Source organism: Lasiodiplodia theobromae (genome assembly GCF_012971845.1).
Source record: "Lasiodiplodia theobromae strain AM2As chromosome Unknown scaffold_18, whole genome shotgun sequence".
Lineage (NCBI taxonomy): Eukaryota > Fungi > Ascomycota > Dothideomycetes > Botryosphaeriales > Botryosphaeriaceae > Lasiodiplodia > Lasiodiplodia theobromae.
The window spans coordinates 797,920-814,132 of NW_023336388.1; the positions used below are offsets into that span (position 1 = coordinate 797,920).

At 56.0% G+C, this 16,213-nt stretch overlaps 6 protein-coding genes across 6 annotated transcripts; 2 read left to right on the forward strand and 4 right to left on the reverse strand.

The window, feature by feature from the left end:
- Positions 1-204: 204 nt before the first annotated feature.
- LTHEOB_6454 (uncharacterized protein) lies at positions 205-567 on the reverse strand (the record flags this gene model as incomplete). Its single annotated transcript, XM_035515712.1, has 1 exon — positions 205-567. One exon carries the CDS (start codon positions 565-567, stop codon positions 205-207), a length of 363 nt encoding a protein of 120 aa, XP_035373037.1.
- A 4,220-nt stretch (positions 568-4,787) lies between these two features.
- LTHEOB_6455 (uncharacterized protein) lies at positions 4,788-5,758 on the reverse strand (the record flags this gene model as incomplete). Its single annotated transcript, XM_035515713.1, has 2 exons — positions 4,788-5,313; positions 5,403-5,758. 2 exons carry the CDS (start codon positions 5,756-5,758, stop codon positions 4,788-4,790), a joined length of 882 nt encoding a protein of 293 aa, XP_035373038.1.
- A 1,097-nt stretch (positions 5,759-6,855) lies between these two features.
- Positions 6,856-8,111, reverse strand: LTHEOB_6456 (putative DNA polymerase alpha catalytic subunit; the record flags this gene model as incomplete). The annotated part of the gene is made up of 2 exons (XM_035515714.1): positions 6,856-7,717; positions 7,783-8,111. 2 exons carry the CDS (start codon positions 8,109-8,111, stop codon positions 6,856-6,858), a joined length of 1,191 nt encoding a protein of 396 aa, XP_035373039.1.
- Positions 8,112-8,552: 441 nt separating this feature from the next.
- LTHEOB_6457 (Poly polymerase 2 adp-ribosyltransferase 2) lies at positions 8,553-9,797 on the reverse strand (the record flags this gene model as incomplete). Its single annotated transcript, XM_035515715.1, has 4 exons — positions 8,553-8,813; positions 9,063-9,188; positions 9,297-9,609; positions 9,667-9,797. The coding sequence occupies 4 exons, from the start codon at positions 9,795-9,797 to the stop codon at positions 8,553-8,555; spliced, it is 831 nt and encodes a 276-aa protein (XP_035373040.1).
- A 1,610-nt stretch (positions 9,798-11,407) lies between these two features.
- LTHEOB_6458 (uncharacterized protein) lies at positions 11,408-12,676 on the forward strand (the record flags this gene model as incomplete). Its single annotated transcript, XM_035515716.1, has 1 exon — positions 11,408-12,676. The coding sequence occupies one exon, from the start codon at positions 11,408-11,410 to the stop codon at positions 12,674-12,676; it is 1,269 nt and encodes a 422-aa protein (XP_035373041.1).
- A 439-nt stretch (positions 12,677-13,115) lies between these two features.
- On the forward strand, positions 13,116-15,158 carry LTHEOB_6459 (uncharacterized protein; the record flags this gene model as incomplete). Its single annotated transcript, XM_035515717.1, has 1 exon — positions 13,116-15,158. The coding sequence occupies one exon, from the start codon at positions 13,116-13,118 to the stop codon at positions 15,156-15,158; it is 2,043 nt and encodes a 680-aa protein (XP_035373042.1).
- Between the last annotated feature and the right edge of the window lie 1,055 nt (positions 15,159-16,213).

The window sequence follows — 16,213 nt, forward strand, 5'->3', positions numbered from 1 at the left end:
GTGCTCAGTATTTTCGGTTAAAGCCCAAGTCTCCATCCAGCTAGCTGAAGGTCACCGGTGGGGCGTGCTACAACTTTCGTCACATGCTCTCTCTCGCCCGCCATTTTTTTGCAGTAAGAGCTCCGGCTCCACAGCACAACCACACCATGATCGCCTCCGATGACCTAGCCATCATCGTCTTCTTGTCATTCATTCAGCTCAAACTTAAAAACAAACATCCGGCACCCACCACTCCACCCCCGTCTCCTCGCCCGCCTCCAGTATCGCCGCCTGCGTCTTGCCCTTGATCATCTCGTCCTCGATCTCCTTCGTCTTCGCTTCTTCTTCCCGCGAAACTCTCGCGGTCGCTGCGGCGGAGGTAGAGGTGGGTGTGGCTTTGTGGATGCGGAGGGGCGCGGGGACGAGTATGTCTGTGTTGGTGTAGGAGGAGCGGAGGTTGGGGTCTTTGGGGATGCGGCGGAGGGAGGGGGTGCTGTGCGCGGTTGGAGTGGTTGTGGTGGGAGTGGTTGTGGGTGTGGAGCGGAGGTTGGAGCGTCCTGGGACGCGGCGGAGGTGTTGTTTAGGCATTTTGGTGGGTGGGTTGGGGGGAGGTGAGGTTCTGGGGTGGGGAGAGCTGGGTTCGGGGGGATTTAAGAAGGGGGTGAGTTGTGCGATGTTCACGAACGAAACGTTTTTTCTGTTGCCTTGTCGAGTCCGAGTTTTGACTGTTGTTGGGTTATGAAGACCCTGCTCTACGTTTCTGGTTCCGTGGCTAACTCGGTACCGCTGTGGGGAAACAATGCATTGTTCTCAAAGGCTGCTTTATTGATCTAAGATGTTAAAGTGGATAGACATTTCTCTGTTTTATACTCATTTGGTGGATCACGAAACAGGCAGTCTGGGTGCACAATGACACAGACAAGTCTGTCGAGATTGCTGGGATCGGCTCGGACTGCGAGATTTCGTGGGTCGACGACTTCGAGAAGGACAACTATACCCTAGATTTAGGCAGCGTGGCTCGTGCAGACATGGTGCAAGACGGCGTCATCGTCCTCGCCCAGCTCGGCTGTGGTGTTATTGAAAATGTGGTTTCCACTCAGCCTCGCTTCGTAGAATGATGCCAGCCCAGATACCGGGGGCTGATCTGCCGGTGGTATGCTGTGCTGAATCTCCTCGAAGGTAGCGCATTGACTATTGTGTAGAGTAGTGGTACACAGCCAGGGCCCTCTATCCAGCAGGGGCTTGCTCCTCTCCTTCCTTTTAGAAAAGCCACACTTGTCATGCTACCGCAGCTTGAACCTGATCTCCCTCATGTACCCGTAGATGGTCGACATGGAGGAATTCCAGCGTAAATCATAACCGGGTAGTTGAAGCTATCATCCGGATGTAAATGTCGCATTAAGAATTCTACATATACGTCCGGACGATAGCTTCAACTACCCATGACATGAAATAGCAGGCGTTAGAAAATTCGGGCATAATTTCATATTCCACTTGCACTCAAAGCCTAGTCAGATACCTGCAGAAGGACATCAAGCTCCGGAGCGAGGGCACCTACTCTCCCTCGAAAGACTTTCTAGTCAAAACAAAATAGTGAAGGTTAGCGTTGCGGCGACCCAGTGGCTGTGGGTCAGAATGCGGCACCCTCTGATCAAACAGAGAATCTACCCCCTGCGTTCTGCCCATAAAATGTCTGTCACTCCAGCCAGACGTTCTGGGGGGCATCCAGCCGCAGTGATGCTGTGCCTGAGAACTGTGGCATGGGATCCAGATGCTCACCCGTCAAGAATGAGGAGCCTTCGGGCCAGCGACCACTTCAGAACGTCCTCGGATGGGATTTCTTCAGCTCCTGATCCCGAGTATGTTGAACATCATCCAAGAAACGAACAGCGAGGGCCTGTGGAGACGTGAGGACGCGACCGCTTCTCGCATGCCGCGGCGTCCAGACCAACACGAGAGCGCGCCCGCTGCTCACCCGCACTTCCAGATCTTCGAGCAACCTCAGCAGAAGGACCTCGAACTGGCGCGCCTGCCAAAGCCCGCAGCGGCCTGAGCCTCGTGCTCGCCCAACCTCCATCACGAGCAGCCAAATGCCTCACCCGTGACCAGAATCCAGGCAGCCATACGAACGACCGCCCGGACCCCGCGCCAAAAGAAGCAGCCAGCCTGGCGCATTCGCCCAGCACCCACAGGCGTCGCTTCCATCTTCGTCGACCCCCGGTCAACGCGCGCACATGACGGCCAGATGGAGCGGTCTTGGCGCGCCTATAAATACCCCTCTACTCCTCGCCCCAGCTCCTCTTTTTCTTCTTCACCGCTCTCTTTGCCTTTTGGCTTCGATCAAGCGCAGTAGCTGTTCTTTTTAGTTTAATCTCTAGAACGTCCCTACGGGGATTTGGTCTTTTGATTAAACTAGTTTTTGGAACCCGCCCTGGGGCCGCTGAGCATCGCTCATGTCACAGGTGCACAGTGTCCCTCGTATTGCACTACTTCGGGGTGACGCGACCAATTCTTTTTATCTTTTCGTCATTCGACTGGCCTTGAGCCGGTCTTTGAGGAAGAGAGAAAAAAAAACTGAAATCAGAGATGGGTGAGAAGCGCTGAGCGAAGTAGCCTTAAATTGACCGCTGTATGTTTTGCCTGCTTGCGCCGTGTTCATGCTCGTGTCGTGCCTCCAGTCTGTTTCATTGTAGCGCTGTGTCCTGGCGTCCGCGGTGAGCCAGCGCTGGCAGCGGTGGTGGCAATGCGCCCATCGCGACGCGTCGACGCAATGCGCCGGCGAGCATTCCGGCGCTTGCAGTGAGTTAAGACCTCTAGAACAGCGCTCGACGACGCAAAAGCGGCCCTGACGATCCTTTCATAGAGCTACCTGCGAGTGGGTGGGCGGATGACAATGCGACGGCGCCAATCCATCACGCTTGCGTGGAGACGAGCGGTCTTCATAAGCGGCTGGTGGCTATCCCACGCCAGATAGGCTCTGGAGGAATGGCTCAAGACCAGTGCGCGCGAGCATTCTCTCATTGTTTTTCACGTTTGTCGACGTGAATGGCGGTGAGCCGGGGCCGCAGCGTAACATGCGGCATCACTTCACGAAATGCCACAGACAGTGAGCGTGAGGCTGTCACTATACCCGGATCAAAGCTCAAAAGTGCGAAATGTCCTTCGTCGGAGTCGGCAAAGAGCGCGCAGGTTTGGCCGCATGTCTGTGCCAGCAAAGCGCAACCCAGATCTTCCCGCCAGGCACAGCGCTAACCGCTGGAGCGCGCGAGCTGGGCGACGAAAGGCAGAAGGCCGCCTCAATGCTTGGAGTCCGAATCACACCGCTTGAATGGCTGTCGGCACGACTGCCCGCCTGCACGCACAAGTGAGGCCAGATCTTTCAGTGTCATCCGCCGCCGACTCCCGCAAGAAGCGGACTCTGGTTGCAGGAAATGCGCTGTCATAGATTCTGCATAGCCAAGGACCCGAAACGGCCAGCGAAAGCATCGCGTACCTGCAAATAGCAAAAGAAATAGAGCGCAACGGGTCGTCGCGCGCCACGGCTCCTCGCCGCAGCTTAGATGACACTGTCCAGATGCGCTAAACCCGCCAAATATGCCAAGATTCCACGCAAAAGGCGTAGGTCAGGCCTGAGAAGCCCTGCTATCTGCTCTCGGCGGCTGAGTGCAGCCCGTCCAGCATCGCGGCACCAAGATCGCGGCTGTTCAAAGCAGCAGCTTCACCTGTAGAACGATAGCTGCGGGCCTCGCCATGATGTCCCCATGGTCATAGTAGGCGGTACTTCTCTTATTTTACAAATATTGATGCGGTTCAAGAGTTTGCAATGTTTCATCGCGATTACAGGCCGCCCCATTCCTCCGCTGCGCTGTTTCCTACTGCAAGGACAAAGAAGTACCAACGCTGACGTTCAGCCGAAGCGGCTTCGCTTTCCCAGCACCCTCTTTGCCTGTCAGGCGTTCATCACATGTGTACAGATATGGATTTTCAGCAGCTAGTATTGCGCGCGACTTGTGTTCAGGACGGTGGACCCGCAGCTTTGACGACGAGGCTGTCACACGGCCGGCATAGCGTGCGAGAGCAGACTCGCTGTCTGCCGACGCGCGCAACTGTTGTTTCTTAACAAAACAGACACCGGCAGAGGCACTCGAATCAGCGCCCGAATGCACTCAGAGACGTAGGGACTGTGGATCCCGCCGCTTACAATGTTCCTAGGAGTCGTGGACGCGGGGTCGATGCGAGAGCTGACATGCGGGAGGCATGGCTTGCAGCTGATCCTTCGCGCTGGAGTGCGCAACCTGTTCGGCAAATGGTCTGACAACTCGATGGAGATGCAGGTCAGGATGGATCTGCTGAGGAAGCCCGGCGGACCGTGTGCGGAGGCCGCAGCGCTGGTGCTTGATGCGGGATTGAGCGCGTACCTAAGCTAATGGACGCTGCTGCCACTTGCTGGTCCTTCGGACACTGGCAGCAGACAACGGAAAGCCAATGCTCCCGCTGAACGCGAGCTGCTAGCCGCGGTTACAATAGAACGTGCATCTTTCAAGCACGATGATGGCATTCGCGATGAACAACAGAGGCATGCAACACAATGTCCTTTGGCTACAATGCATCTCCCAAGATTTCTAAATTGAGGAAAAGCCACCTGCCGCTGTGGAAAAAACCTCACACACTCGTAAGAACAAACCAGCATCTAAATCCAGGCTCGGACGGCAGAAATAACCCGAAGCCATGTCAGTCCACATCCCAAAGTCCCACACCCAAGCCCATCCAGATCCACTTTCTCGTAAAACCAGAATCAAGCGTTTTTTTCAAGCATCACCATCAGGTCCTCCACCCTCCGCACCATCACCATCCTCCTTCGCCCCATCATCCTCTCCACCCTCCACCCCACCACCACTCCCCCCCTGAACCCGAATCCCCCCCCTCCTCCTCCTAACCAACGGCCTCCACCCCCTTCCCCCGAGGCGCCTAACACCCGTCTGACTCCTCCTCACCCCCACCGCCCTCGTCATCCCACCATCCCACGGCCCTCCCCAACCGAGACGACCATCCAGCCCCGGCGGCACCGGCGATCCAGGGATCGGTCTGTCAATCGGATCGGCGCCGCCGCTGCGCATGACGCGCATGAAGTCGCTGTTGCCGCTGTTGCTTCGGCCCTCGCCTCCGTCGCCGTTGTTGACGTTACCGTCGCCGTATACGTCGTCCGGCCAGTGGCGGTCGGCGGGGAGATACGCGGGGTCGGCGTATGTCGTGGATGCGAGACCGTCGCTGGCGGCGCGGTGCCAGGCGCGGGCGGCGGTTACGGGGGTGGGGGCGTGGGTGGCGCGGAGGGTGCTGCGGGTGGTTGTTAGCTGTGGGCTTGTGGAGGGGGGAGGGGAGGGGGAGAAGGAGGAGGAGGAGGAGGAGGAGGAGAAGACACTTACTCAACCAACCCAGCATACAAGTCCGGCCGGCCCATATTCTCGTGCTCGACCCAGCCGTAGCGGGCCAGCACGGCCTGGGGGCGCATGCAGATGACGTGGAGCGGGATGCGCAGGGGCAGGGGCCGCGCGGCGAAGAGGGTGTCGACGTCGAAGCCTGGGCGGGAGTCGGTCTCGGCCTCGAGGCTGTTGAGGACGTGGAGGATGAACGGGTGGAGGCGGGCGGGGTGTTGTGGGGGGAAGGAGGTGGCCCATTCATTGAGGTGGTGCATGTGGTCGCGGATGGCGAGGTAGGCGGTTTCGTAGTTGTGGCCGTCGCCGACGATGAGGTTGTCGGGGAGGTCGAGGGGGTCTGGCATTCTGAATGAGGCTCTGCAGTGGTCGAGTGTGCTTTACAGTAGATGGTTGAGGGTTGGGGTGTAGGAGGAGGAGGAAGAAGCGGAGGGTTAGATACGTACGCTGGGGGACTGTGAATGAACTCTAGCGGGCTGTGATTGTTTGCTTGCAGGCCGGGTGTTGACGTTTCGGGTAGAGACAGCGGTGCGGTGTTTGTGTTACCAGCCGAGTGTTCTTTCGACTTGAGGTCTGTTATGGGGGAGGTGGATAATCACTGAGTGTTGGATCCTGTAAATGTGTTCCAGCTTTCAGACGCCTCTACTACTTCAAAGCAGGGCTCTGTTGTACCAAAGTAAGGCAAAGCAAACCGCCTAGTACGGACATCTTGTTAGTATAGAACGTGTACGGTAAGTCATCCAAACGACGTAGCTTAATACGGCTTGTTTTGGTAATCTTGATATAATCATCTCGTGGATTGTTGGACAGGGTATCTACGCATAGAACTACAGCGAAGCATCATAAGCGGGAGCTAGGTAGTCTTTGGAAAGTAATGGTACATGCAACCATACTACTGTTCGCTGCAAGGTATACGGCTGTGAGAATGGCTGCAAAGACTAAGTGGGTGGGCCAACTGCAAGGACCGACTGCGAGAGTCGACTGACAGCGAGATTGAGCGCGAGGACGACTGCGAGGACGGCTAAAAGGATGCCATGCGAACTCCTGCGAAGAGTGTCAACAAGAGTAGCAGCAGCGAGGGAATTGGGGCAAAAGAATGACAGCAATAAAGGCGACACTGCATAGGTGATTCTTCCTTGACCGTAGACAGGAACATGGAATTCTTTTTGATTAAGCAAACGGGAACCTAGAAGTCTACCCAAAGCGCCTCTGGGCCCCAAGTCTCCACGATAATTTCTAGCTACGCTACGCCATCGCGCTTTTGGAGCTAACCCTCTATTCCGGCGAGGACAAGACGTCTAAGACAGTCTGCGTAGCTGCAAGGCCATCAGTTAAACCAATCCAAACTCCTTTTTGTAAAATCAACACCAAGGCTCTGCTGAAAGAATCACCATCCTGTTATCCGCCCGTAGAAAAAGCAACACGCCCTCCACGGTGCATCTGCCTATTCCTCGTTATCGTCCATGTTACCAGCCTCACGCCTGCCCTGAGAGCAACCCTCGAACCCGCGCGGCGGTCCCGACAAACCACAGCAAACAAGGCGTCCCCGCACATAGAAGTAGTGCGTCGAGCCCTCATGCCAAGCGTTCTCGTGCATGACGTGCGGCACGAGGTACATGGGGAAGGCGTGGTCATTCGGATTCGGGAAGCCAACGCCCGGCGCGGCCCAGCCGGGCCAGACAATCTCGTCGTCTTCTTCATCGCCATCGACATCGTCGTTGCCGTCGTCGGTCTCCCAGCCCTCCTCCTCCTCGTAGTTCTCCCACTCGGAGGGAGCGGTGGCAGCGGCGGTGGCCCAGGCCTGGATCTCGTCTTCAGTCGGTTCGTTGTCGGAGTCTGGAGGGACGGCCCAGTCGGAGACCTCGTCGATGTCTTCGATGCCGGAGGTGTCCTCCTCGGCGTCCTCGGCGGCGAGGCGGAGGATGTTGGCGCGGATGACGGGGTCAAAGCCTTCGAGGTCGTCTTCGGTGATGCCGTTAGGCAGGGTGGGGCTGGCGCTCGCGGCGTCGTCTGCGATAGTGACGTCGCCGTCGTCGTCGTCGCTCGGTACGTCCTCCCAGTCGACGTCGGCAGGATCGCCGATGGCGGAGGCTTCTTCGTTGTGGAGGTCGACGTCAGCGGGGTCACCGATGCTGAGGCCCTCTTCGTCGTCGTAGAGGTTGACGTCGGCAGGGGTACCGATCATGGCTCCCTCCTCGTCATCGGGATTGAACCAGAAGTAGGCATCGGTAGCCCAGCCATGAAGGGCGAGGCGCTCCCAGGCGAGGTCGGCAGTGGCCTCGTCGGCCTGCATGTCGCGGAGCATCCTGTACGACTGGCAGTCAGCGTTGTCCCCTCCCCCCTTTTGCTCCACCAGTACGGAAGTACTTACTCAACCAAACGCCCGTAATACTCCGGAGACTCCCTCGCCTCCCTCTCCTCCCAGCCCCAGCGGGCCAACACCTGCTCGGGCGTCATGAAGCGCACGTGCTCCGGGAAGCGGATGGGCGGCGGGCAGTACGACTTGGGCGGGTCGAAGCCCGGCGCGACGTCGGTGTCGCGGAGGACGGCGATGACCTGCCCCAGGAAGGGGTGGAGGCGGCCTGGGTGCGCTGGCGGTTTGCAGGAGGTCATGTGGGCCACGCGCTCGATCCAGGCGCGCGTGATGCCGAACGAGGCGTTGAAGAAGGCTTCGTCGAGAGTGGGGATTTGGGAGGACATCGTGGTTGTTGTTTTTCTGGTGGTGCGTGTGTTGGCTTGGGGGTGGTCGAGATGATGATGAGGAGGGAGGGAGGAAGAGGGAAGAGGCGGAGGTGGAGGATTTATGGGTGCGCGAGCGGGCTGTGAGTGTCCGCGCTGGCGCCGGATGAATTAGGTTCCGGGCGAGATGGCGGTGCTGGTGTTATGCGATGAAGTGTTATATAGGCTTGTTGACTAGAAGGGGACAGGCAGGCCATGACTGCCACTATGACACTGTAGGGCGGGCCTACAGCCACCGGCCTTTAATCATAGTATACATGCCGGATTTAGAGGCTCGATAAGACCTCTTATATTTATATCAAGAGCTTCTCTCGCCGTATCACGAGCAATCATTCAAGAGCAAGCAAACCATGGGCGGAGAAAGGATTCATTGTGCAGAGCCGTGATCATGGCAATCTAAAACTAACGGGGACAAGCCCCAAACGCAAAGCAAAAAAAAGCATATCTGGCTGCGGCAGCAGCAGCAGAGCACCCTGAGGCGGTCGTGGCGTTGGAAGCTGCGTTGCCGAAGGTGTACTGCGTCTCGTCGGCCTTCGCGTTGGAGTGCTCGGAGTCCAACATCCAGCCCAGGTTCACGAGAAAAATGTCGCGATTCTGAGCCTCCTTGGCCTTGCTCGAGGATTTGTCGACACCAGCCTGGGTGGTAACGAGATGGGTCGCGTCCTTGATGGCCGTAAGGCCCGAAAAGTGGTTGATTGATTGAAAAAAAACAAAAGGACCGTGTAATCTGCAAGATCGGAATGGAGCGGGAGGAAGGGTCGAGTGTTGTGCGGATCGAGATAGAAGAAACCGGAGCCTTGTACGCCGGCAGTGACGGCGACGACTGGGGAGGAGCAGGGCAGCCAGGACCGTCCAGCGTGCCCACCTTTAGTCATCCAGGGCACACAACGGGCAGGCCGGGGAGCCACCCACGGCCTCCCAGCGCTCCAGGCAGCGGCGGCCGACGATGTGGGACTCGCGTCCCGTCTTGCTGCAGCCGGGCACGCGGACGGCCTGCTCCCTCTCCTCCCACGGCGTGCGCCTCTCGAGGTCGGTGTTCTGTAGAAAAAAGCACATCAGTGTAGCATCCTCGTAGTAGTAGAATATGTAGATCTTCCAGGAATTTCAGAAGATCTTAGGGGGAAAGGAGTGGTGGAGAGAACTTACGGCGCCGTCGTACGGCTTCTTGCAGAGGACGCAGTGCCTCTGCGCAGGCGGCAGCCACGAGACCAGCGCCCTGCCCGCCGCGATCTCGCTCAGCGGGATGGTGCGCGCGCGCGGACGGAGGACGGGGTCGGGCGGCGGCGGCGGAGCACGGCGGGTCGGAGCAGGCGGTGGCGGGCCTTGCTGCTGCTGCTGGTTCTGCTGCTGTTCCTGCTGCTGCTGCGGCGCCGGCGGCGAAGTCTCGAAGGGGCTAAGCCCCACGAAGCGCGGCGGGCGGGGAGGAGCGGTGGTGGTGGCGGCGGCGGTGGGCGGAGCGCTGTTTTGCGATGTCAGAGAAGATCTGGAGTGGGATGAGAGAGGAGGGACAGCTTACGGCGACGCGGGCGGGCTCTGGCTGCGGCGGCGGCGGCGGAGACGCAGCCTCTCCATGGCCGTGGCGAACCAACGGCGCATGGGGGCGCGGGGGGAGGAGGCGGAGGAGCGGGAGGCGGCGGGCGAGGGCATCTTCGTGGCGGAGTTTTGACGAAGATGGTGGCGTGGTGAGCGATGGGTGCGTGGTGTTTAGATCTTAAGCTGCCCGGTTCAGCGCTAACCTACTTTGGGCGGAAGGACTCCTATTGTTCTGTGCACTCAGTCGATGCTGTGGGAATGACACGGCTGAAAACACCATGCACGCCAAATGGGATCGCTTAAACAGGATAGGACTCCGCCTCCAGTGTCATTGGAACGAAGCAAGAGCATTACTAAGTAGACTACATCTTTTACTTGAAGATCGTCGCCGGCCCGCAGTGATTATAAAAGGATGGTGTGGTGGGATTATAGATGGCTTGTCGGTGATGTTGAAGGCGAGACCTCCACCATTGATCTTCTCTATACAATTGATAGTCTGCTTGAGCGGGTACTTGGACATTTTGCTGGATTCTCTAGCTGCGGACATCAGAATGCACTTCCGGAAAAGCGCGACCATGAAGTATGAGGCAACAATCATGTCTATCGTGATGATCATAGTGAGTGTTGGAAATGAGTTAAAGAGTAATTCAAATACACCAGCCAATGGACAATAAGGACGCTCCCCTCTCGTTCCCCATTTCTTACAGTTGTAGAATGAAAGTAATTGTACTGTCATGGGTAGTTGAAGCTAACGTCCGGACGCCGATGTTTGCAATTAAATTAAACATTCCGACCCGGATAGTCACGTCGATCGCCATACACTGTTTACATTTTACTGGAGCTTGTTAGATTTCCCGAATAGTGAGATTATACCATTGGCAATACTGTGAATATGTAGGATCTCCGACAATTTCATCAGAAGGCAATCGATAGGCTGCTCGAACATTGTAGAAAGCTGGTCGAGAAGACACAATATTTGTGAAACGAGTGTCTGGAATTATCAAACCTGAAGTTGTATAGTATTGTACACACTCTGCGCCGGATGCCGCATCACCTTTGTGAGATCTTATCAACGATAGAGTCTCAAGGCCGACTGGAACTAAAGAGCGTTTATTTATATTTTCAAGTACCAGTATTAAAACAGACTTTAACCGTGTTTAAGTTATGAGGATGTGAGCTCAACTCGTCAATCACTATGAACAGTGACCACGGGGGATTAGTATTACTGCAGAAAAAACTATCATCATGCGTTGCTACAAATGTAGTTGCTCGGAAGCTGTCTCATCTGGCTGCTTTCTAAATGTTTGAACAAACGAATTGGTTGGCAAGCAACCTCTAGCGTGACAGCTTGGAAATAACAGGATCAAACAATCTTTTCCGTTAATTTACAGCTATATATACACGACAGTGTAAGACCATGACAGAGTAGCTACTCAGCGACAATGTTGCGGCCGGTTTCCGCTCTATGCGATCTGATTTCTTCCGCTTGAGGTGAAGATGTGTCTCAGCAATCTGCTCAGAGGCCATGGAGGATGCCTGCTTGTCTGGCTCTTAGCTGGCCTGTGCGCCTAGGGCTGTGCCATGTTGGGATGTCTGAGCGCAACAGTCGCGTGATGACGATATTGTGCTGCTCACGCGCTGACGCGCCCTCTGCCTCCGACACCTTTCACCAACAACGTCGCTGTCCTTCACTCACCTGTAATACACCACGTTACGCCGGCGCAATGGCGCAGAATCCTGTTCCGGACCCCGATCACCACGGATATAACGCAATTGTGGTTGGTGAGCTCCTGCTGCCGTCGTACAAGCGATGGAGCGCCGCCGCACTGGAGTACGAGCGGCAAGCTTCGGCGCTTATTAGCCGTTTTGAGGACACCACAACGCAGTACATGCATGCAAACGAGGTCATTCGAAGGCTTGCGCTGCCCTGGAATGCGTTCAACTGGTACATGATTGAGGTGCACTTTCACGATGGAGGGCACGAGGGGCTTCCTCAGGACATTGAAAACTTCATAATGAAGGGAGGTTGGGATCAGCGCTGGAAGTCTGTTCATTTACTCCGTGGCAAGGTTGATGCCATGCAACGCCATTGGGAGAGTACTTATTCGCGAAGCATCGTCGCGGATATCCTGGAGGCTTGTGTTGAAGAAAGGACTTCCTGGACCGAGCAAGACATTGCTCTGGACGCCGCCATCTGCGGGCTTCCGCATACCCTACGCGGAGATATCGACGCCTCAATCATCAAGTGCAACTACCAACTCTTCCTTGCTAGCATCACGAATGCTTTTCCCATCCCAGAGGACCAATTCGACTATCATCTCCGCCGCTATCATGCACTCAAAGTTGCCTACGCGCACATGCCTATGCTCATCGAGCATTTCAGGGTACAGCGCAATGCCTTGGCCACCATGCCATACCAATTTCGCCGCCAAGCCTGGGCCATGCAGTACATCATCATGCGCTTTCTATACCACGCCCGGACGTTTGATCCCACGAACCATCTCAAGGACCGTACCCTGTTTGGCTGGACAACGGGCATTATTTGGAAGTGGACCAAGGCTTTTCACAAGGTTAACGCCGCAATACACTTCCTGAGAGACGAAAATCCCTTCCAGCCAGGTCAGGAAGGATTCGCGATGAGATTGTCTGCCTTCCAAGATCTCATGCTGGCCATGGAACGCGATGTTCCGATAGAGTACTTCGACAACCTGATCGTCATTCTTGACAGGATAAAGGACAGTCACGAAGAGATGGATATATCGCCAGAGTTTTGTGACCGTTTGAAAACCTCCATCCATGACATGAGAAACGCCTACTGGGCGGCCGAAGTACTACTTGTACTGCCTCACTCAACGGACCTAGTCTTCCTCGGGATGGATGATGGGCTAGACCGGGCGAGTGACGTTCAAGAGTTGTACTACAGGATGAGGGCCTTCGTCGATGTGAAGGAGTACGCGTGCTTCGAGGAAAACGGCGGCATTGGGGACATGTAATCAGGGTATCGGCTACACAGTATAGACTACTTTCTACCAGTCTTTTCAAACCCCTCTACGAGTTGTATATTGTTTCTTCCTTCTTGACTGGATTCCAGACTTTCAAAGTCTTGTATGAGAGATACTGAGAGAGTGTATTGCTTGTTTCTCTGTTATGACCTATACCAAGGTGCAACGGTTGGCGTTGTTCACCCGCACAGTCTCTACCATCGCCCTTCACAGTATACATGCGCTCTCTCAAGTCCAGAAACAACTCCTTCCAACTCGAGGATTGTTCACCTTAACAGCCCGCAGTCACAGGCACCTCTTGCGCTTATATACAATCACTCTCCTGGACTTTAATTCTCGTCCGCAGCCCTTTCCCTCGACTTTACGCATACTACACACTTGCAGGAAGCAAGTCTACATACTTACACCACACATCTATACCCAAAGCAAAATGCAAAACAACAACGACAACAACCGCAACGCAGATTCCCCCGAAAACTCCCAGCCGCAGGACCGATCCAGCAACATGCCAGCATCCACCCCCACCACCCCCACTCACTCCACCCACTCCACCCACTCCGCGCAGCTAGCCCACCTCAACGCCGTCCTAGCATCCGTCCTCGCCCGCCGCGACGCCTACCGCGCCTACCTCCTGTCCTGGTACGACGACGCCTACACCGTCATCAGCTCTTTCCAGCCGCAGGCCGCCGACGCCTACCACCACGCCACCATAACCATGGCGCTGCGCCGGCCCCTCCCCAACAACACCACCACCACCCCCCGCTTCCACGACGCCGCCGGCCGCCGCCTCGCCATCTCCGGGACCCTCGGCCGCGACAACACCTGCCCCGCGCACGTCTGCGCTACCATCTTGCCTGAGATCGCGCGCTTCCGCGACGACGAGGATTCCGATGTGCGGAGTCGCGGGAATTTGGTCGGGTGGGTTCTGGAGCATTTGGCGGTGTTTGATATGGATGACAGGCGCGAGTGGTGCGGTGGGACGATCGGAGGGAATCTGGAGCGCGTGTACGAGTGCGTGAGGGGCGGGGTGGTGCAGCGGCTGGACGACGTGCGCGTCGTTTGGCTTGCTGTTGAGTTGGTGGAGCAGCTGGATGCGCTGGAATGCAGGGCGGTGAGGTTCCTGGCGGAGACGCAGGTTAACGACATGACGGCTGGCGTGCGGGAGGCGCTTAGGCTTTTGGGGGAGCTGCGTGACGCGGTCAAGATGTTGCCGGGCGCAGCGAGGGGGGTGGGCAGCGAGGGAAGCATCGTCTTGCCTGGGGATTGGATCGACCCGGTCGACCCCGCGGCGATGATGATTTGGAGGGCGGCGGTTAGAGGGGCGAGGGGTCGGTCGGCGTGGATTGATCAGGCCAACGCGAGGCGAACGAGGAGGGAACTCTGGCTGGAGGTCGCCCAGCTCGCGAATGAGCGCCTTAGGAACGGCATCATTCGCTCGCTGGCAATCACCGTTTCAGACGGCTTCTTAAAGCGCGCGCGGAGGATGCGAAGGGCATTCGACGCCAACAACATTTGCGGGCCGGTCTTTGACGCCTTGAACAACGCAATCAAGGAGCACGCCTTCATGCACGATCAGAGGGAGCTCTTCGACAGCATCTGCGAGGTGCACATGGCTCGGGATCTTGGAAGGGATGGCAGCAACGATCTGCACGAAATCTTCACCAGGAGCATGCAAGGCATTGAGGCTCAGATGGGTGACTTCGAGGCCTACGTGGAGGGTCTGTCCTTCATGCAACGCCGCGCCGTCCGCACCGCAGCCGAACGCCACGACTTCGAGTCTGTCGTCGAGCTCCTGGGACGTTACCGACCCGACAGCAACTTCAGCCACGAATCCACTCGCAGGCAGATGCTCCACCACCTCGGCGTCTTCTTCCTCTGGTCCAAGGCTGCCACCATCCGGCAACACTTCAGCCAGGATAACGACTTCCGCATCTCGGCAAGCCTCCATGAGTACGAGGACGTCCACCTCGTCCGCCTCTTCTGCTACGGCGCCCACTACTTCCGCGCCAGCCAGAAGGACAGGCACGACATGGGATGTCTCATCACCGGGCTGTCCTGGCTGTGCGGCCTGATCCAGGCCTGGATGTCAAACGTGCAGGAGCTGAAGAAGTTCAGCATGGCGGCTGGCGCGAAGGTCAGGGAGCAGAGCCGACTGGTCGGCGAAGCGGCCAGCCAGGAGGCATTCGACATTATTCAGGGAGAGCTGCACGAGGCGAAGGCGAGGCTCAAGCGCCAGTGGAGAGTCGTCAACAACCTGATGGACGCCACTGACGTGTTCGTTGGTACCCCGCCGTCCGTCGATGACGCCTTGCACGAGCCAACCTTCGACAAATACGCAAGGAATGAGGACGATTACAGTGTCGCGGCTCGGTATGCGGAGTTGCGGAGGTTTGTCTTGATGCCTAGGAATCGTGGTGTGCTGCAGGGCGGTACACTAGAGATTGTGACGGGGAATGTGGAGCGCTGGGCGTGAAGCATTGGAGCCTCGAGGCAGAAGAAAAATGGTTAGATACGAATTGTCATTAATTCTACGAATTGTCATTGTTCACAGGAAATCGTGAGTATTTTGTGGGAGATGTGATCTAGTAGGGCAGGCTGCCTATATTCCGACGTGAATTTGCCAATTCATTGCTGCCGTTGCCATCTTTTTACAGAGGAGGTATGTGTCACTCATTGCCTTTTATCTGTTCACTCATTTGATGAGTGTATTTCTGCCCGTGTATTAAGCATGGTCTATGAACTGGTTTTCTATCGTATGGTCAAGATAGAATCGGAGTACTAGAAGCGCGATCAGTGCCCTTGAGCTAAAGGCGTTACCGTTGGCGGGAGGAAAGGCGGTCATCTCTGATTGCTGGAGGATCAAAGGAAGAATATTCTTTGTGTAGTTGAACGGCATAGCGACATTGTTGTCTCTAATTGCGAGTATAAAGAAATTCCTTAGCGAGTAATAGAACATATTAGAACAAAGCAATGTCTTGCTAAGCCTGTATCACACGTGATGAGTACAAGAGCCATTAAGACGCATATTTCGATAAAATTCGAAACTTATGGTTGGAGTAATCAGCAGTGTCATGTTTGTAGTTGAAGTACTTGGTCTGGAAGAACATGTCCAGAATGGCCTGGAAGGATGTTGCAGTTTCACAACCAACAATGACGCGTGTAGGTGTTTGCGTATCCCACTGCCTATAAGTACGTAACATAGCTTTGGAGTGGACCTTTCGCAGACATCAATTCTCTCTGTTATATACGTGACTTCTTCGATCACATATTTCTATATATCTTTCTCCCAGTGATAGCTCCGTCACAGCAGTGCAGTCTGGTATACACAGCCAGCTCCACGGCTTGATCAACATGGAAGTGTTAACTCTTACATTGTTTCGTCCTGCCTTCCAGACTTGTTCAAGCAAAGTTCATGAACATGGCAGAGATTCCAAAATACTTAAGCTCCAGGAGATGCGTACCTTTACGAAAGATCGGCGAACACTTCGACTCGAGCTTTGCACCCACAACTCCCTCTACTTCCATTTC